We start from the raw sequence: 21,066 nt of genomic DNA, 5'->3' as shown, positions 1-21,066 counted from the left end.
CGTTTCAGGCAAAAGCCCTTCATCAGGGATGAGAATCAGGCTCTCCTGCTCCTCGGATGCTGCCTGACCTGATGTGCTTTTCCAGCACTACTCTAATTTTGACTCTAATCTCCAGCATCTGCAGTACCCACTTCTGCCTACATAACTTTGATAGTTGACGCATTGGTTTTCATTTTCCAAAAGTCATTAGATTTGGGGAAGGTTCCTTCAGATTGAAAAATAGTTCCTTTATTAAAGAAGGGAGAGTGGCAGAAAGCAGGAAATCACAGGCCAGTTAGCTTCTACATTTTCCCTATGACAGATGTTAATCTATTATTTTAAAAGTTATAACATGGCAGAGTCAACATGGTTTTGTCAAAGGGAAATCATGTTTAACTAGTTTATTGGAGTTCTTTATGTGGTAACATTAGCCATTGATAAACAGGAACTCGTGGATGTATTTGACTTAGACTTCCAGAAGGCATTTGATAAAGTGCCATATCAAAGATTATTGCAGAAAATAAAAGCTGGGGTAACATTTTGGCATGGATAGAAAATTGGTTGGCTAACAGGAAGCAAATTTTGGGAATAAATGGGTCTTTTTTCAGCTGGCAGGCTGTTATGAGTAGCGTACCAAGGAATTGGTGCTGAGACCTCAAATCTTCACAATTTATATGTGATTTAGATGAAGGCACAGAAAGTATGCTCGCTAAATTTGCTACTGACACAAAGATAGGTAGGAATGTGAGTTGTGAAGATGACGTAAGGAACCCACAAAGTGATATAAATAGGTGAAGCACAGTACTGGCCACTGTACTTATGGAAGGATGCTAATGTATTAGAAGCAGTTCAGAGAAGGTTTACTAGACTAATACCTGGAATGAACAGATTGGCTTATGAGGAAAGGCTAGACAGGCTGGGCCTGTATACAGTACACTGGAGTTTGGAAGAGTCTTTCTTAAAATTCATTTGTGGACGTCGCTGGCTGAGCTAGCATTTATTGCTGTACCCTGTTGTCCAACAGAAGGTGGTGGTGAGCTGCCTTCTTTAACCACTACAGTCCACCCACTGTGCGTTGACCCAAAATGTCATTAGGGAGGGAATTAGGGAGGTGATTTAATTAAAACATATAAGATTCTAGACTGGTAGGTGTAGAAAGCCTATTTCCTCATGTGGGAGAACTAAGGATCATAGTTTAAAAATAAGGGGTCGCCACTTATTTGGGACAGTATGGTGACTCAGTGGTTAGCACTGCAGCCTCATAGCTCCAGGGACACGGGTTCAATTCCAGCCTCGAGTGACTGTCTGTGTGGAGTTTGCACATTCTCCCAGTATCTGTGTGGGTTTCCTCCGGGTGCTCCGGTTTCCTCCCACAGTCCAAAGATGTGCAGGTCAGGTTGAATTAGCCATGCTAAATTGTCCATAGTGTTAGGTGCATTAGTCAAAGGGAAGTGGGTCTGGGTGGGTTATTCTTTGGAGGGTCAATGTGGACTGGTTGGGCTGAAGGGCCTGTTTCCACACTGTAGGGAATCTAACCTAATCATTTAAGACAGCAATGAGAAAAACATTCTCACAGAGGGTTGTGAATCTTTGGAATTCCCATTCTCACAGGACAGTGAATCATTAAATATATTTATGGCACAGATAGATGGATTTTTGATTACCATGGAGATGAAAGATTACCGGATATACAGGAATGTAGAGTGGCGGTTAAAATCAGATCGGCCATAATCTTATGAATGGTAGAGCACACTTGAAGAACCTCTTAATGGTTATTGAGATGTTCATACATTACCCTTCCGAAGTATTAAATAGGCTGCCAACACTCAGGAGGTCCTAAGGTCATGACAGCACTATATAAATATAAGCCTTTCTTTCTGCTATTAACCAGAACAAAACATTCAAGTTGATACTGAATCATATGAATTAGAACCAGAAGTAGGCCATCTGGCCTTTCCAGCTTCTCTGTCATTCAGTAAGATCATGGCTCATCAGTTTGTGTTCCAAAGAGCACATTCCTATCTAATCCTGATAATCTTTGACTCTCTTAAAAATGCCTCAGAACATTTCATGACCCTGCATTCATTGCCTTCTGAGGCACAGAGTTCCAAATCCTCTAAAAGAACAAAAAATACCACATAGCTCTGTCCAAAATAGCAACGCTTAATTTTAAATCGGTGTCCCCAGGTTCTGGACTCTCCACAAGAGTTAGCATTTTTTCCATATTCACTTTATCAAGACCATTAAGAATCTTCTAAACAGCAGCCAAATTAATCCTCACAAGCTCAGCATGCCCAATCCTTGCCCACATGACAACATACTCATACCAGCTGTTAATCGAGTATTGTGGACAGCTAGGGAAGTGATTGCTGGGCCCCTTGCTGAGATATTTGTATCATCAATAGTCACAGTGAGGTGCTGGAAGACTGGAGGTTGGCTAACGTGGTGCCACTACTTAAAGAAAGGCAATAAGGACAAGCCAGGGAACTATAGACCGGTGAGCCTGACATCAATGGTGAACAATTTGTTGGAGGGAATCCTGAGGGACAGGATTTATATGTACTTGGAAAGGCAAGTACTGATTAGGGATAGTCAACATGGCTTTTTGCGTGGGAAATAATGTCTCACAAACTTAATTGAGTTTTTTGAAGAAGTAACACAAAGGGAATTTATGAGGGCAGAGTGATAGACATGACCTACCTGTATATGGACTTCTGTAAGGCGTTCAACAAGGTTCCTCATGGTAGACTGGTTAGCAAGGTTAGATTACACAGAAAACAGGGAGAACTGACCATTTGGATACAGAATTGGCTCAAAGGTAGAAGACAGTGGATAGTGATGGAGGGTTGCCTTTCAGACTGGAGGGCTGTGACCAGTGGTGTGCCACAAGGATTGGCGTTGAGTCCACTGCTTTTCGTCATTTATATTAATGGTTTGGATGGGAAGATAGGAGCTGTAGTTAGTAAGTTTTCAGATGACACCAAAATTGGAGGTGTAGCGGACAGCAAAAAAGGTTACCTCAGAGTACAACAGGATTTTGATCAGATGGGCCAATGGGCCAAGGAGTGGCAGATGGAGTTTAATTGAGATAAATGTGAGGTGCTGCAGTTTGGAAAGGCAAATCAGAGCAATTGGGAGGTCATGTTGCGGCTATACAGGATATTAGTTAGGCCACCTTTGGAATATTGTGTGCAATTTTGGTCTCCCTCCTATAGGAAGGACGTTGTGAAACTTGAAAGGGTTCAGAAAAGATTTACGAGGATGTTGCCAGGGTTGGAGGATGTGAGCTACAGGGAAAGGCTGAACAGGCTGGGGCTGTTTTCCCTGGAGTGTTGGAGGCTGAGGGGTAACCTTATAGAAGTTTATAAAACCATGAGGGGGATAGGATAAATAGCCAAGTTCTTTTCCCTGGGTTGAGGGAGTCCAGAACTAGAGGGCATAGGTTTAGGGTGAAGGTGGAAAAATTTAAAAGGGACCTAAGGGGCAATGTTTTCACACAGAGATTGGTGTGTGTATGGAATGAGCTGCCAGAGGAAGTGGTGGAGGCTGATACAATTACAACATTTAAAAGGCATTTGGATGGATATATGAATAGGAAGGGTTTAGAGGGATATGGGCCAAATGCTGGCAAATGGGACTAGATTAGTTGAGGATATCTGGTTAGCATGGACAGTTGGACCGTAGGGTCTGTTTCCGTGCTGTACATCTCTATAACTCTATAAACCTGTTCTGAACCACTTCCAAATGCAGACACAATTCAAGATGTGGTCACACCAATGCCCTGTACCATCCTCACCTTTATGTCAATTCCTCTCCTCATAAAGGATTGCATTCCATTGGCCTTGCTGTAATTGCATATTAACTTTAGTGACTCATGAACTAGTTCACTTTGATTTCTCTACACTTTAGAATTCTGCAGTCATACTCTGTGCTTTTTAATTTTCCTGCCAAAATGAACAACTATCTAACGTACCATTCTGTCCTCTGCAAATTTAGCTATTTAGCCTTTGATCCCCTCATCTAAGTCATTGATATAAAAAGTTGAATTCCCAGCGCTTGAGGGACTCCATTCATTAGATCCTGCCAATCTGAAAAAGATCTGTTTTTGCACATGCTCTGTTCTCTGCCAGTTAGGAAATCTGTCCATGCTAGCATGTTACTCCATCCACCATAAGCTCTACTGAGCACAATAATTTTTATTTGGAACCTTGTGAAATGATTTCTGGAAATCCAAGTACAGAACATCAGTGAGCTTCCCTTTATGTACAGGACATATTATCCCTTTAAAGAATTCCAATAAATTGGTTAAACACAATTTCCCTTTCACAAAACCACATTGACTGAGTTTTTCCGGTTATAACAAAGGAACATAAGAAATAGGGGCAAGAGTATGTTATTTGTCCCTTCAAACCTACCTCACCATTCAATAAGAATATGACTGATCTGCCCCAAGTCTCAAGTCCTCTTTCATGACAGCTCCTCATAGCCCTCAACTCCCCAACGTTTTGAAAATCTATCTACCTCCTCTTTAAATACTTTCACTCACCTAGCCTCCACAACTCTCTGGGGATAAAATTCCAAACATTCACCTGCTTCTGAAAGAAGAAATATGTTTGTATCTCAGTTTTAATTGATTGTCCCTTTATTCTGCAACCATGTCTACCATTTCAAGATTCCCCGACTAATGCAAATCTCTTCCCAACATCTTAGCGCCAATTACCTAGTGATTATAAACCAAGTTTATCTCTTCACTCAACTTTCTGATTTACAACTGTTACTGGGTTTTTTTTTAAATAGCCTCCAATGTCAAGACTGAAACAGAATGTTTATTAATTACCGCCACCACTTCCTTATTATCTAACATTAACTTCCCATTCTCAGCTATTAGAGAATCCATTTCCCCAGACTATTAGCCTGGGACTAGCATGATGCTGTTACTGCTATGCCACTTCCTCTTAGGGTATGGGCATGGTGCAGTAAGGTAGAAGGTCAGCCATGATCTAGTTGAATGATGGAGCAGTCTTGTGGCATACTCCATCTCCCATATACCTAAGAAATATTGACTTTTGCCCTGTACAGATGCTGCCAGGTCCACAAACAGCAATTTGATTTGACCAGATTATCTGATTTGGTGATATTTGGTTGTGGGATAAATGTTGGTCTGGAAACCAACAGGGAATATTCCCCGTTCTTCTTTAAACATTGCCTTTGCCTGAAAGAGCGCTAAAATAGGAAATGTCGATTCTCCTGTTCCTTGGATGCTGCCTGACCTGCTGCGCTTTTCCAGCAACACATTTTCAGCTCTGATCTCCAGCATCTGCAGTCCTCACTTTCTCCTTAAAAATTGTGAATGCCAGGAATTGTTTTTATTCATTCATCGGACATGGCCAGCATTTATTGCCTGTCCCTGGATGGCCTCAAGAAGGTTGTGGTGAGCTGCTTTCCTGAACAATTGCAGTTCATGTGCTAAAGTAAAAAGAATGTGACAGAAATACTCAGCTGGTTTAACAGCATCTAGATTAGATTAGATTACTTACAGTGTGGAAACAGGCCCTTCGGCCCAACAAGTCCACACCGCCCCGCCGAAGCGCAACCCACCCATACCCCTATATTTACCCCTTACCTAACACTACGGGCAATTTAGCTTGGCCAATTCACCTGACCTGCACATCTTTGGACTGTGGGAGGAAACCGGAGCACCCGGAGGAAACCCACACAGACACGGGGAGAACGTGCAAACTCCACACAGTCAGTCGCCTGAGGCGGGAATTGAACCCGGGACTCTGGCGCTGTGAGGCAGCAGTGCTAACCACTGTGCCACTGTGCCACCGTGCCGCCCATCTATGTAGACAGAAACAGAGTTAATGTTTTAAGTTAAACATGATCCTTCTTTGGAACTGAAGAGAGGTAGATGGGTGTTCTGGAGTTGCAAAAAAGCAAAAGTAAGCCAGAAAACAAATGAAGGATAGATTGGAGGGCAGGAGAGTTAAATAACAATGATATCATGGAACAAAAGGCAAAAAGGAATGGTAATGGTTGTCTTAAAGAATCAAAACATTAATCCATAGTAAGTTAATGGCAGAATAGAGAACAGATATGTGCAGGTGGTGGGCACAGGAAGGGGTGGGTGGAGTGTTGCTGTGGCAACGCACTCCTGTTGCTTCCTTCGCCTGGCTTCCACTTTTTCCCGAAAGCAGGTCTCAAGGTGCTCGACGCCTTTAAGGATGCTCCTCCTCCACCTTCGACAGTCTTGGGTCAATGATACTCAGGTGTCTGTGCGAATACCGCACTTACCCAATGAGGAGAAAGTGAGGACTGCAGATGCTGAAGATGGGTAGGACAGTTCAAGGGGGCGGTGCTGACCTGGGAGGTTGGGACTGTGATAAGGAGGGGGGAGGGAAATTGAGGAAACTGGTGAAATCCACATTGATCCTGTGTGGTTGAAGTGTCCCAAGGCGGAAGATGAGATGTTCTTCCTCCAGGGTGGTTATGATTTGGCGATGGAGGAGGCCAAGGACCTACATGTCTTTGGTGGAGTGGGAGGGGGTGTTGAAGTGTTCAGCCGCAGGGCGGTGGGGTTGGTTGGTGCAGGTGTCCTAGAGATGTTGTCTGAAATGATTTGCAAGTTGGTGTCCTGTCTCCCCAGTAAAGAGGAGATCATATTGGGTGCAACCGATGCAGTAGATGATGTGTGTGGAAGTACAGGTAAATCTCTGTCAGATGTGGAAGGATCCTGTGAAGCCTTGGACGGCGGTGAGGGGGGAGGTGTGGGCACAGGTTTTACACTTCCTGCAATGGCAGGGGGAGGTGCAGGAGGGGAGTGTGGGTTGGTGGGGGGCATTGACCTGACGAGGGAGTTGCAGAGGGAATGGTCTCTCCGAAACACAGCTATGCGGAGGGAAATATATCATTGGTGGTGGGGTCTGTTTGTAGGTGGCAGAAATGGCGGAGGATGATGTGGTGTATCTGGAAGTTGGTGAGGTGCAAAGTGACAGCCAGGTTGAACCCTACACCTCCAACCGCAACAAGGATAGAGCTCTCCCGGTCCACACATTCCACACCACCAACCTCTGATGGGTCTGGGTGGGTTGCTCTTCGGAGGATCGGTGTGGACTTGTTGGGCCGAAGGGCCTGTTTCTACACTGTTAGTAATCTAAACCTAAATCTAAATAGAACAGTGCAGAACAGGCCCTTCGGCCCTTGATGTTGCGCCGACCCAAGAACTATTCTCAGCTCGTCCCCCTACACTATCCCATCATCGTCCATGTGTTTATCCAAGGATTGTTTAAATCTCTCTAATGTGGCTGAGTTAACTACATTGGCAGGTAGGGCATTCCAAGCCCTTACCACTCTCTGAGTAAAGAATCTGCATCTGACATTTGTCTTAAATCTGTCACCCCTCAATTTGTAGTTATAACCCCTCGTACAAGCTGATGTCATCATCCTAGGAAAATGACTTTCACTGTCTATCCTATCTAATCCTCTGATCATCTTGTATGTCTCTATCAAATCCCCTCTTAGCCTTCTTCTTGCCAATGAGAACTGACCCAAGTCTCTCAGCCTTTCCTCATAAGACCTTCCCTCCAGACCAGGCAACATCCTCGTAAATCTCCTCCACCTTTTCCAATGCTTCCTCATCCTTCCTGAAATATGGCGACCAGAACTGTACACAATATTCCAAGTGTGACCGCACTTGCATTTTGTATAGTTGCAGCATAATATTGCAGCTCCGGAACTCAATCCCTCTTCAAATGAAACCTAACACACCGTATGCCTTCTTAACAGCACGATCAACCTGGGTGGCAACTTTCAGGGATCTATAGACATGGATTCCAAGATCCCTCTGTACATCCACACTACCAAGAATCTTTCCATTGACCCAGTACTCTGCCTTCCTGTTATTCTTCTCAAAGTGCATCACCTCACATTTAGCTGCATTGAACTCCATTTGCCACCTCTCAGCCCAATCCTGCAGTTTATCTAAGTCCCCCTGCAATCTGTAACATTCTTCCAAACTGTCCACTACTCCACCGACTTTAGTGTCATCTGCAAATTTAGTAATCCATCCACCTATGCCTACGTCTAAGTCATTTATAGAAATGATAAACAGCAGTGGTCCCGAAACAGATCCTTGTGGCACACCACTAATAACCGGGCTCCAGGCTGAATATTTTCCATCAAGCCAGTTTCTAATCCAAACTGCTAAATTACCCTCAATCCCATGCCTCTGCATTTTCTCCAATAGCCTACAATGTGGAACTTTATCAAAGGCTTTACTGAAGTCCACTGTCCTACTTTCATCTACATGCTTAGTCACCTTCTCAAAAAACTCAATGAGTTTTGTGAGACACGACCTGCCCTTGACGAAACCATGTTGACTATCTGAAATCAAATTGTTGCTTGCTAGATGATTATAAATCTCATCTCTTATAATCCTTTCCAAAACCTTTCCTACAACAGAAGTAAGGCTCACTGGTCTATAATTACCTGGGTCATCTCTACTGCCCTTCTTGAACAAGGGCACAACATTTGCAATCCTCCATTCCTCTGCTACTAAACCTGTAGACAACGATGACTCAAATATCAAAGCCAAAGGCTCTATTATCTCCTCACTAGCTTCCCAGAGAATCCTTGGATAGATCCCATCCAGCCCAAGGGACTTGTCTACTTTCACTCCTTCTAGAATTGATAACAACTGTTCGTAACTAACCTTGATCTTTTCTAGTCTAATATCTTGTACCTCACTCTTCTCCTCTACAATATTCTCCTTTTCCTGACTGAAAACCGATGAGAAATGTTCGTTTAACATCTCTCCGATCTCCACAGGGTCCACACTCAACTTCCCACTTCTGTCTTTTACTGACCCTATTCCTACCCTAGTCATCCTTTTATTCCTCACATACCTATAGAAAGCTTTAGGGTTCTCCTTTATTCTATTTGCTAAAGACTGCTTGTGTCCTCTCTTTGCTCTTCTTAACTCTCTCTTTAAATCCTTCCTCGCTGATCTGTAACTCTCTATCGCCTCAACTGAACCATCTTGCCTCATCAACACATAAGCCTTGTTCTTCTGCTTAACAAGAAATGCAATTTCTATAGTAAACCGCGGTTCCCTTATCTTATCGCTTCCTCCCTGCCTGACAGGGACATATCTATCAAGGATACGCAATATCTGTTCCTTATCAGCTCCACATTTCCATTGTCTGCATCCCCCCCCCCCATTTTGCTACCCCATTCTATGCATCCTAATTCTTCCCTAATCGCATTATAATTGCCCTTGCCCCATCGGTAACTCTTGACCTGTGGCATGTACCTATCCCTTTCCATTGCTAAACTAACGTAACTGAATTATGGTCACTTTCTCCAAAGTGCTCACCTACAATTAAATCAAACATCTGGCCTGGTTCATTACCAAAAACCAGATCCAGTGTGGCCTCCCCTCTTGTTGGCCCTTCCACGTTGGACAAAAACTGATCCATCCGACATTCTAGAGTTATAACATTTCCAGTCAATGTTGGGGAAGTTAAAGTCCCCCATAATGACCACCCTGTTCCTTTCACTCCTACCCAGAATAATTCTGCCAATCCTCTCTTCTGGAACTCTGTGGGGGCCTGTAAAAAACTCCAAGCAGTGTGACCTCTCCTCTCCAGTTTCTAACCTCAGCCCACACTACCTCAGTAGACAAGTCCTCATCAAAAGTTCTCTCAGTCACCGTTATAGTATCCTTGACTAACAAGGCCACACCCCTCCCTCTTTTATCACCTTGCCTGTTCTTAATGAAAGATCTAAACCCTGGAACCTGCAACATCCATTCCTCACCCTGTTCTATTCATGTCTCCGAAATGGCCACAACATCGAAGTTCCCAGGTACCTATCCATGCTTCAAGCTCACCTACTTTATTTTAGATACTTTGGGCGTTGAAGTAGACACACTTCAAACCAGTTTGCTGTCTACCAGCACATTCCTGTGATCCTGAAATCCTGTCCCTGTCCTCCCTACTCTCATCCCCCTCTGCACTGCAAATACACCTCAGGTTCCCATCTCCCTGCTGAGCTAGTTTAAACCCACCCGAATAGCACTAGCAAATTTCCCACCTAGAAAATTAGTACCGCTCTGGGTTCAAGTGAAGACTGTCCTGTTTGTACAGGTCCCACTTTCCCCAGAATGAGCCTCAATTGTCCAAGAACCTGAAACTCTCCCTCTTGCACCATCCTTGCAGCCACGTGTTCAGCTGATATCTCTCCCTATTCCTTGTCTCGCTATCACGTGGCACGGGTAACAAACCAGAGATAACAACTCTGTTTGTTCTAGCTCTCAGCTTCCACCCTTGCTCCTGAAATCCAGCCTTACATCCCTATCCCTCTTTCTACCTATGTCATTGGTACCTACATGGACCATGACGTGAGGCTGGTCACCCTCCCCCTTCAGGATCCCACAAATATAATCCAAGACATCACGGACCCTGGCACCTGGGAGGCAACATACCAACCGTGAGTCTCATTCCAACAAACCTTTTATCTGACCCTCTAACTATTGAGTCCCCAATGACTAACACTCTCCTCCTTTTCCTCCTTCCCTTCTTTGCAACAGGGACAGGGTCTGTGCCAGAGACCTGGGCCCCACTGCATACCCCTGGTAAGTTGTCCCCCTCAACAGTATCCAAAACGGTATACATGGGGGGGAACGACCACAGGGGATCCCTCCACTGGCTGTTTTCTCCCCCTTTGAACAGTCACCCAGCTTTCTTCGTGCTAGGAGTAACTACTGCCCTGTAACTCTTATCTATCACAGCCTCTGTCTCCTGAATGATCCAAAGTTCATAGTTCCCGCTCCAGTTCCCTAGCACGGTCTTGGAGGAGTGAGAGTTGGGTGTACTTCCTGTAGATGTACTTGGATGGGACACGAATGGTGTCCCTCACCTCAAACATCCTGCAGGAGGAACATCGCTCTCCCTGCACTACCGTCCCTGCTAGTCCCCTTATCACAAAGTAAAAACGAAGAGACGCTTACCTGATATGTCCCTGGTCTTTAAGGTTAGAGGAGGTGGTTGGGTGGGAGGCCCTACAAAGGGTTTAGGAAACACTGACTTATATAGCTGGACGGAAATAAAAAGAAGTCCCTCCTTTTCCAGAAACCTCTGGTCTCTGATTTTAAATATAAAAGCTCAAATCAGTGACTCACCGCTCCCGACAGGCCCCTGGTCCAAGCTCCTGCCCTTCGAGTTGCTGCTGTTGCTGAAAAACAGAAATGGAGGGCTCCTGCACTCGAGGTAAGTTTTTAAAGGTTCAGATCAGTGACTTACCGCTCCCAGCAGGCCCCTGGCCCAAGCTGCCGCCTTTCAAGTTTCTGCTGCCGCTGAAAAACAGACATCATCTACTGCATCGGTTGCACCCTATATGGTCTCCTCTACATCGGGGAAACAGGACACCAACTTGCAGATTATTTCAGAGAACATCTCTGGACACCCGCACCAACCAACCCCATCGCCCTGTCGCTGAACACTTTAACTCCCCCTTCCACTACACCAAGGACATGCAGGTCCTGGGCCTCCTCCATCGCCAAACCCTAACCACCCGATGCCTGGAGGAAGAATGCCTCATCTTCCGTCTTAGGACTCTTCAACCACATGGCAGCAATGTGCATTTCGCCAGTTTCCTCATTTCCCCTCCCTCCACCTTAATCACAGTCCCAACCTTCCAACTTGGCCCTGCCCCATTGAACTGTCTTATCTCTCCATCCTCCTTCTGATCTATCTGCTCCACCCTCCTCTCAGACCTATCACCTTCTACCTCACCTTCATCTACCTATTGCATTCTCAGCTACCTTCCCTCTAGCCCCACCCCCTCCCATTTATCTCTCAGCCCCCAGCCCCACCCCCTCCCATTTATCTCTCAGCTCCCAGCCCCACCCCCTCCCATTTATCTCTCAGGCCCCTTGGCCAACAAGCCACATTCCTGATGAAGGCTAAATGCCCGAAACGTTGACTCTTCCGCTGCTCGGATACTGCCTGACCAGCTGTGTCTTCCAGCACCACACTCTTCGACTTCCTCAGTAAGGCCTTGAGGGTATCACTGAAGCATCTCCTCTGTCCACCTGGGGCTTGCCTGCCATTTTAAAGCTGGGAGCAGAGCCTCCACTTGGGGAGTCTCATGTAGGCCATGCAGACAACGTGCGCAGCCCATTGTAGCCAATCAAGGATGGCCAGAGCCTCGATGCTGGGGATGTTTGCCTGGTTGTTTTGGACTCAAAAGGTAATTCTGTTTCTCTCTCCACAGATGCTGCCAGACCTGTTGAGTTTTTCCAGCATGTTCTGTTTTTATTTTAGATTTCCAGAATGCACAAGCATTTTGCTTTAAAACTTACTGTACATGGATCCTTGCTGTACATAATTTCCAACAGTTACTTCACAGGTACTTAATTGATTGTGGGCCATTTACTGCTGGGATAAGTCATTAGTGTAATGGAAGCGCTCACATCCGGGTGTGCCTATTTTAAACTGGATTCATGTTTTAGAGTTTTACCTGGATTGCTTGGAGGGCAAGATGAACTTGATGCTGAATTTATCCTTTTGGACTTACTAACCCTTTTGTACCCACTAGAGCAGATTAATGGGCTTGTCAGCTCCAAGGCAAAGTAGATTGCTCCTTAACAGTGATGCAAGCAAGTGAGATTGATAGATAAAATGCATTCCAGTTTTATTTCTCCACTGTCACCCAATGAAAGTAAGTGGAGGAGGGGGTGGTAGAGGATTCCAAAACCACAGCATTAGATTAGATTAGATTCCCTACAGTGTGGAAACAGGCACTTCCACCCAACAAATCCACACCGACCCTCCGAATAGTAACCCACCCAGACCCACTTCCCTCTGACTAAAGCACCTAACACTATGGGCAATTTAGAATTGGGCTTTTGCCCGAAACATCGATTTTCCTGCTCCTTGGATGCTGCCTGACCTGCTGTGCTTTTCCAGCACCACTCTAATCGTGATTCAAATCTCCAGCATCTGCAGTACCCGCTTCCACTTACTAAACAATGTAACCCCTTTCTCCTAAGTATTATGAATAATGTAATCCATTTCATTCAAATGTGAATGACTATGTAACCCAAATTTTGAGGCCCAAAGTAGCCTTTTCCTCTCTCATATGCTACCTTGTCCAAGATTGTAGTCCAGATAAGCCCGTGGGATATTAGAATTGATCAAAGTTTAATTATTGTTTCTTTAATATTACTATGGTATTCTTGCTGGGTTATGCGTATATAAGCAAGTACATTAGAAGTACTTCTTCAAGAAGCTCCTCCTGTTGAGAGATGGTAAATCTTGAAAGCTTTGATGGTGTTATTCAGTGAGGAAGTCAGTCATAACTAATCTTAGTATTTCCTAAATTGATAGAGACAGCTTGGTGTGAACTAATCTCTTTAAACACCGCCTCCAGCAGTCTCACCCTCAGTAGCTGCTGAGTGAACAAGAAGAACTCTTCATCTCAGGAAAGGTCGATAGTTTTAAATTAGAATTCAATTCAAGCGCAACTCTGTTGTTTCAGAAACTGCTTTAAGGGAACAAGAATATTCTGAGATCCAGCTCTACTGCTGCATGAAACCGCTGCTATCATCATCAAACAGGAAAACATGCACCTTGCTGCCCAGCTTCTGTTTTCAAGGTCCGTGAGCAACAAATCTCCCAAGAAGATCTCTTCAGAAGATGAGGAATATGATCCCTTTTGGAGAAGGTTGGGATTCAGTTCTAGTTTCTAGCAATAGCCTGCCTCTCAAGGCCCTTCTCTGCCCTTGTGGCTCGTCCAGAGCAGTTTTGTGTTATGACCATGGCGTGTTGCAGATTGACGTCGATAAAATGTGGAGATGGAAAGGCACAGCAGATCAGGCAGCATCAGAAGAGCAAGAAAGTCAACGTTTCGGGTCGGGACCCTTCATCAGTCCTGCCAGCCCGAAACATTGTCTCTTCTGCTCCTCTGATGCTGCCTGACCTGCTGTGCCTTTCCAGTTCCACAATTTATTGACTCTGACCTCCAGCAGCAGCAGTGCTTACCATCTCCATGTTGCAGATTGAATCTGTCTCAAGGCTTCTTTCTCCTCCTCCCCTTCTCCTTCCCACTGTGTACTGTTGAAATCCTTTTATGCCTTTTTGTTTTTGCCGTTGGCCTATTAATTGAGTAATCATTCTGATTATTTAGAATGATTTAACGGGGTCTCCAATAATTTCAGGGTCCCAGAAAAACAGTAAATAGATATAAAATTAAGTGAAAGCGATTAAACACAGGCAGCTGTAGAAATTTCTTACACAAAAAGTTGTAAGCTTGTGGAATTCACTACTCGAATTATCACTTTAATTTAAAGATTAAATAGGCAGGTTAAGGAGGAAGGGATAAAAGGATAAGGGAGTAGGGTGAAAAGGGATTAGGATACAGGTGGAGATAAACACCAATGTGGACTGAGTGACCTATTGCCTTGCTGTAATCTCTGTGTAATTTTAGAGGCATTCAAAATAACGTCAGGGACCAACTTTGGACTGCCAGTGACTTTAACCAGAGCTTGACTTGGCTTAAAAGTCTCCAACAGATGTTCTTGGTGGAGTTTTCGTGCATTTGTAGTAGATTAAAGAGGTTGCAAAAGCTTCTAGTGAGAAATGGTGCATTATTACAGGAGGATTACAAAGTGAAAAGGACTATTTCCTTGAGAGAATTTTAGTAGGCTTGATAAATGAAGGGAAACTGTTAAGATTAGAGTGGGGCTGAAAATGTGTTGCTGGAAAAGCGCAGCAGGTCAGGCAGCATCCAAGGAGCAGGAGAATCAACGTTTCGGGCATGAGCCCTTCTTCAGGAATGAGAGTCTCATTCCTGAAGAAGGGCTCGTGCCGAAACGTCGATTCTCCTGCTCCTTGGATGCTGCCTGACCTGCTGCGCTTTTCCAGCAATACATTTTCAGCTCTGATCTCCAGCATCTGCGGGTCCTCACTTTCTCCTATAAGATTAGAGTGGTGCTGGAAAAGCACAGCAGGTCAGGCAGCATCCAAGGAGCGGGAAAATTGATGTTTCGGGCAAAAGCCCTTCATCAGGAATTTCTGATGAAGGGCTTTTGTCCGAAACGACGATTTTCCTGCTCCTCGGATGCTGCCTGACCTGCTGTGCTTTTCCAGTATCACTCTAATCTAAACTTTAATCTCCAGCATCTACAGTACCCACTTCTGACTAAATGATGGGAAACTGCAAATTATGATTTTCAGTTTAGAACTCCTGCATCTATTCTATCTCCATTTTCTCACCTTTTTTGTTGGTATCTTCAATGTCTTTTCACCTTTAGAATCTCAGAATTGTTATGGTGCAAAAGGAGGCCATTCAGCTTATTGTGTCAGTGTCTGAATGAGCATCTCACTTAGATCCATTTTCCTGCCTTCTCCCAGAACCCTGCACATTGTTCTGTTTGCATGCCTTATGGAACCTGCCTCTATCACATCCCACAGACAGTGCATTCGAAACCCTAACCACTTGTTGCATGAAGAAGGTTTCTCCTCATATCACCATTGCTAATTTTATTGAAATATGCTTTCTTTTACCCTAAATCTGAGTCCTCTCGATCTTAATCTGGTTGTGAAATGACTCCACAGAGGCCAGTATCCCATTACCAAGTCACCCTGTATTTATACATGAACAGTTCTTGACTATAGTACTGCCTCATAACAGAATCAGGCACCAGAGTATCTCTGACACCCTTTTTAATCATCAGCCATGGCTCCCTGATGGGACAAGATTAACAGCTCTAATCAGGGATCTCGCATTCTATGATACCCAGCTGGCTACCCTTGTTAGAATCATGGTAATATTTGTGCATGGTGATATTTTCTGTTCTTATTTTGTCCTGCTGTCTTGTAATTTTGAATACTTCAATTTGATCTCCTCTCAGCCTCGTGAATATTCTCATTATCTGCTGTTCTTTCAATTTCTATCAATTGCTTCCATTGACAAAAAACCTTTTATATCATTTAAGGTTTTTATTTTAGCAGTTTTCAGTTGATTTGACCCATTAATTTTCTGGTGCAATTGCAGTATCTCTTATTTCCTGCCTTCTACATTACTAAAATCTGATGGTAGGTTTATGCCTCAAATCCTTTCCTCTTGACAGCAAATTATGATTTTATTTTTATTTAATGGTTTTACGATTTTTAATAGAATGTCAAAAGGTGGGTGGAAAGCATGGAGATATCATGTGAAAAACCACTTGTTAATTTTCTGCATGCATACTGTGAATTTATCGTCCACATTCTGACAGGAGGTTGGAAATACTTCAGAGAAATCAAGGTCTGGAGATCTTTGGATTAGTAAAGCAAAATAAGAACACTTTTTTAAAGGGAGCCAATCATGATAGGATTTATACTGATGGGTTCAGAGGAAAGGTAGGTGACCTAATTTTAATTCACTGAAAATGTTTTTTCTACATGAAGTTAACATTGGCTGATTAATTGTTTCTCTCTCCACCCCTGCTGTCAGAGTTGAGTATTTCCAGTATTTTCTGCATTCATTTGGATATTCTGTATCTGAAGTATTTTGCTTCAATTTAATCTGATATTGGTGGTTAATGGTAATATTCCTTTTCCAACTTTCTTTTACCCATCAATGGCCAGACTTCTTCTGTTGAGGTTCTAAACTCCAGAATTTCCTCCCTAAATCTCTGCCTCCCTTTATTCCATTAAAGTACTTGTCAATACCTACCACTTTGATGAAGCTTCTGGTCTCCTATCCCAATTTCTCCTTATGTGGCTAAGCATCAAATCTTATTTAATAATGCTTCTGTAAAATTCTTTGAAGATCTACTCACTGAAAGTACTAACTAAATGCATGCTGCTGTTGCAAGAGGACTTGCTCATGTAATTTCTCCACAGCAGCACTTGGTACTGCAATACACTTCCATACGATCCTGAATCTTGCCAGGACTTTAACCAAGGGCATCCTCTTTGTGTGGGAACTGCAAGGGGCAGTCTGTTGGGATCATAATACTCCTTCTGATTCTGATATGGAACAATGCACTGAGCTAATGGTCATCCTGTCCAGGTATGAGTACCCTGCTGGTTGTCAACATAGAATTTAGAGTCTAGATTAGACTTGGCTTTTGCCCTAAATGTTGATTTTCCTGCACCCCGGATGCTGCCTGACCTGCTGTGCTTTTCCAGCACCATTCTAATCTGGACTCTTGATTTCCAGCATCTGCAGTCCTCACTTTTGCCAACAGAGAGTTTTGAGGCCATGGACTGGATTTTCCTTTCAGGAGAGGGAAAAAGAAGTTAGAACTATTTTCAGGTCTTAATCCTGCCCGCGGGTAAATAGCCACTTAATTCCCAGTCAGTTTCCCATAGGGTGGCCGATTTACGGAATGCAAGCCCTTTTAAAGCTGGTATCAAATCAGAGGCTTTTCAGCATTAGCTTGTATTGGAAGGCGAGTAAGAGAAAGGATGCTTCAAGATAGAGGTGCCTTCTCTTCAATTCTTTGAAATTTCTAATTAAAACTTAGCTGCAGGAGCTAGGACGTGGCTCCGTAAGATTAGGAGGAGGGGTGTGAAAACCCTCTAAAGGGTGCCTAAGGTTTTATCCACTACCAGGCTGTACAGAAGGGTTCTGAGAGGCTTGCTTGGAGTGCTGCTGCTCCACCTCCAACAGTCCTGCTGACAGGCACCTACGCTGCCACTGAACACAACCCTCCGCATGGTTGTTTTTAGCTCCAACTCACTTGCTGGAGAATAAATCTCCTGAGTTTATCTGGTCCAGGTGACTATTCCTGATGCTTGATTAGAGTCTTTGGAACACCTTGCCACAGATCTCGGTGGCAGCAGAGTCCTTGTGAATATTTAAGGCTGAGATAGATAGATTCTTGATCAGTAGGGGAAATAAAGATTATGGTGAAAGAGCACAAAAGTAGACATGAGGAATGTTGGATCAGCCATGACCCAATTGAATGTTGATTCAGGGTGGAGGGGCAGAACAGCCTACTCCTGTTCCTATTTCATTGGGTCTTAATATGGACTTACTTGTTCTGGTGCTGTCTAGAATGAAGCTTAATCTCTTCACCTTCTGACTCAAAGGTTGGAACAATACTATTGTGCCAAAGGGAAATTACTCACTTTCAGCATGAACCTATTCTGTATTCTATAGAGTATTTCTCAGCAACTGTTCAGTACCTGCTGCTTATTGCTAACATAGATGATGAGAGAGGATAATTCATTTACAGTATATACATCATGATATCTCATAAACTCCGTATAATTTATGGACGGTAAATTAGGTCAGTAATTGTTCGATACAGTCCCTCTGTCCTAAGTTCAACTTCTAATTGGCTTTATTTATTTGCAGCTTTGTGTGAGTGCATCTATGGAGACAAGTAGGCTCTTAAAGAGATTAATCTGCTTATTTTATTCAAACATGTTAAAGGTCAAATGACAAGGTTGACAGATTTCATCACCAATGTATCTGGGCCCTGCAACTCCCTTGTATTTTTTCTGCTTTTCCATTTGGGTGTACATGGATGTACCATTCCTCATGTTTAACAATAGTTTTGGTCAATGGGAACATCAGATGCAAATCAAAACAAACCCTTAACAACATTTGGATGTACATCACAGCCTCAGAGCACCACCACCAACAACAATTATTGCTGTCTATGTAGTACCTTTAATGTAGAAAATTATCCTACGGGACTATACAAGAGTGTGACTGAATAAGATCGACATAGATCTGAAGTAGGAGTTCTTAGGGTGGGTGACCAAAAGCTTGGTCAAGGAGGAGACAATCAAAAGGGGAGAAAGAGACAATTGGGAATTGAACCTAGAATCTTCCTGTCTGTATGCGCAGTTCCTAACACAGGCCTGTATTTATAAACTTTCACTTGGAGAGCCTAAGCTATTTAATTCGTAACAGAGCCAAGTTTTCCGAAAAGTTAAAATCACAGTTAGCTGTGAAGCAATGGCCTGGAAAATATTTTCAAACACAGAATGCAATGTAAGTTGTATGGAATATCAAATAAAAGCAAAATACTGCCAATGCTGGAGATCTGAAATAAAAACAGAAGATGCTGGGGAAGCTCAGCAGATGTGTCAGCATCTCTGGAGAGAAAAAAGGAACAACGTTTTGAGTCCAATATGACTCTTTGCAGTATATGATTGGAGAACTTAAAGCAATTTGTGATTACTATAAAAAAATTTAAGATCAATGGCAGGCACAGTACTGGAAAACTTCATTCATAGGCTTTATTAGGAATCCAGAGTGTGGTGCTGGAAAAGCACAGCAGGTCAGACAGCATCTGAGGAGCAGGAGGATTGACGTTTCAGGAATTCCTGATGAAGGGCTTATGCCTGAAACGTCGATTCTCCTGCTCCTCAGATGCTACCCGACCTGCTGTTCTTTTCCAGCACCACACTCTCGACTCTGATCTGCAGTCCTCACTTTCTCCTTCCTTTATTAGGAATTTTCCAAGTTGGTTACTGAACATCACAAGAAATGACTTTTCTTGTCACTATATGTTCATCAGGGCTGTGTAGCTAGTAAAATTAAGCAAGGAGTTATGGATTGAAGCAATATTCCAGTGACTTGAGCCCTTCATCCAGGCTGTACATCAATGCTAAGGGGGAGCCATCTTTTGATGAAGACTTTAAACAATTCAGTTTGGATGTGAAAAAGCAGCCCAGGGCACTATTTGAACAAGAGCAGAAGAACTCTCACTGTAGCTTGGCCAATATTTTTCTTTCCGCAAATGTCAGTGAAACAGATTATCTGGTCATAACCACATTGCTGCTTTTGGGATCTCATTGTGTGTGATTTGGTTGTTGTATTTGCCTTCAAAATATTACCTATCTTTCAAAAATGCTTAATTTTGAAGTTGTTTGGGATGTCCGGGGGATGTGTCAAGTAAGCTATATAAATGCAGCTTGTTGTTTTCTCACTGATGTATATGGCACAACCACAGATGGTATGTGTGAAGAGATGGTGATAGAGTTGTAATGTCACTGGACTAGCAATCCAAAGGCCTAGGCTACTATTCTGAGGACATAGGCTCAAAACCCACTACTGCAGCTGAATTTAAATTCAGTTAACAAATCTGAAACGTAAAGCTAGTTCCTAAAAACATCAATTGTCATAAAAATCCACTTCATTCCTAGAAGTCCTTTCGGGAAGATAATCTGCCAGCTTTACCTCTTCTGACCTACATGTGTCTTTCTGGAATACAAATGTGGTATGGACTCTAAAGTGCCCTCTGAAATGACTTAGCAAGCTACTCAGTTCAAGGGAAAATTAAGGACAGCGAACAAACATTGGCCTTGCCAGGAAATTAAGATTCTAGCCTAGCTCATGACACCCACATTTTGTGAATGAATTGAGAAAAGCACATAGCCACAAAACAAAGCCTCCCTCAGCAATCTCTCTGGTTGTTTTTAGTATGAGAAACATTGTGACTTGGTCTTGATATAGCTGCAATGAAGACTAACTTAATATTCGTTTAAAAAAAAGATGATGATACATTGGGAGTGTGTGCACATGACTGGATCCAAAGTGTGAGTGTGGTTAACACTAACTGCACAACAGAACATGAACATATAAAATTATTTTAGTTGGTTCAAATTGTGAATAAATATAATTCAAGGAAGAGTTACACAATCAGTGTTTTGTGAGTGCCACTATCAATCTAATTGCGACACGCTTATTCTGGATCCTGGTGCATGCAACAGATCTTCCAAACGGTGCGTGTTGAGACCCCAGATACACATTTCCCCCAAACATTGCTGAATAATGATGACAGTTTGCCATTCCCTCCCAACTCATTCATCCCTCTCCTGTTAGTCTGACTGAGCTTCGTGAGTTAGCACTGACAGAGGATCAAGCCAGAGACCTTCTCTGAGCTGAAACCGCTCATTAATCCTCTTATTGCCTGTCCATATCTTTACCTCTCTCTCCTAAGATATTCCTGAAGATTTAAAGCAAACATTTTGTCACTTGCCCTTGTATCTCTTTTAGATGCTCATTGTCAAATTTAGTTTGAATACATTCAAATGAAGCACTATTTTGCTACATTCATAAGCATTAAATAAATGCAAG

At 43.3% G+C, this 21,066-nt stretch overlaps 1 protein-coding gene across 3 annotated transcripts in view; it reads left to right on the top strand.

The window, feature by feature from the left end:
• The window catches only part of LOC122541770 (uncharacterized), an 85,237-nt gene that overhangs the window by 25,263 nt on the left and 38,908 nt on the right, over positions 1-21,066 (top strand). For 2 of the 3 annotated variants that reach the window (XM_087982548.1, XM_087982549.1), the window contains exon 3: positions 13,519-13,704. In XM_087982548.1, coding sequence (XP_087838674.1) covers positions 13,604-13,704 — 101 coding nt within the window. In that variant the 5' untranslated portion in view covers positions 13,519-13,603. Of the gene's footprint in view, positions 1-13,442; positions 13,705-21,066 lie in introns of those variants that run through there. The other variant, XM_043678730.2, reaches the window with a different exon arrangement.

Source organism: Chiloscyllium plagiosum, unplaced genomic scaffold (genome assembly GCF_037043375.1).
Source record: "Chiloscyllium plagiosum isolate Xiang-an unplaced genomic scaffold, Cpla_swu_hap1 HiC_scaffold_43, whole genome shotgun sequence".
In the NCBI taxonomy this organism is placed as follows: domain Eukaryota; kingdom Metazoa; phylum Chordata; class Chondrichthyes; order Orectolobiformes; family Hemiscylliidae; genus Chiloscyllium; species Chiloscyllium plagiosum.
Note: the sequence above shows the minus strand (reverse complement) of the source record. Positions and strands in the feature narration are given on the sequence as shown.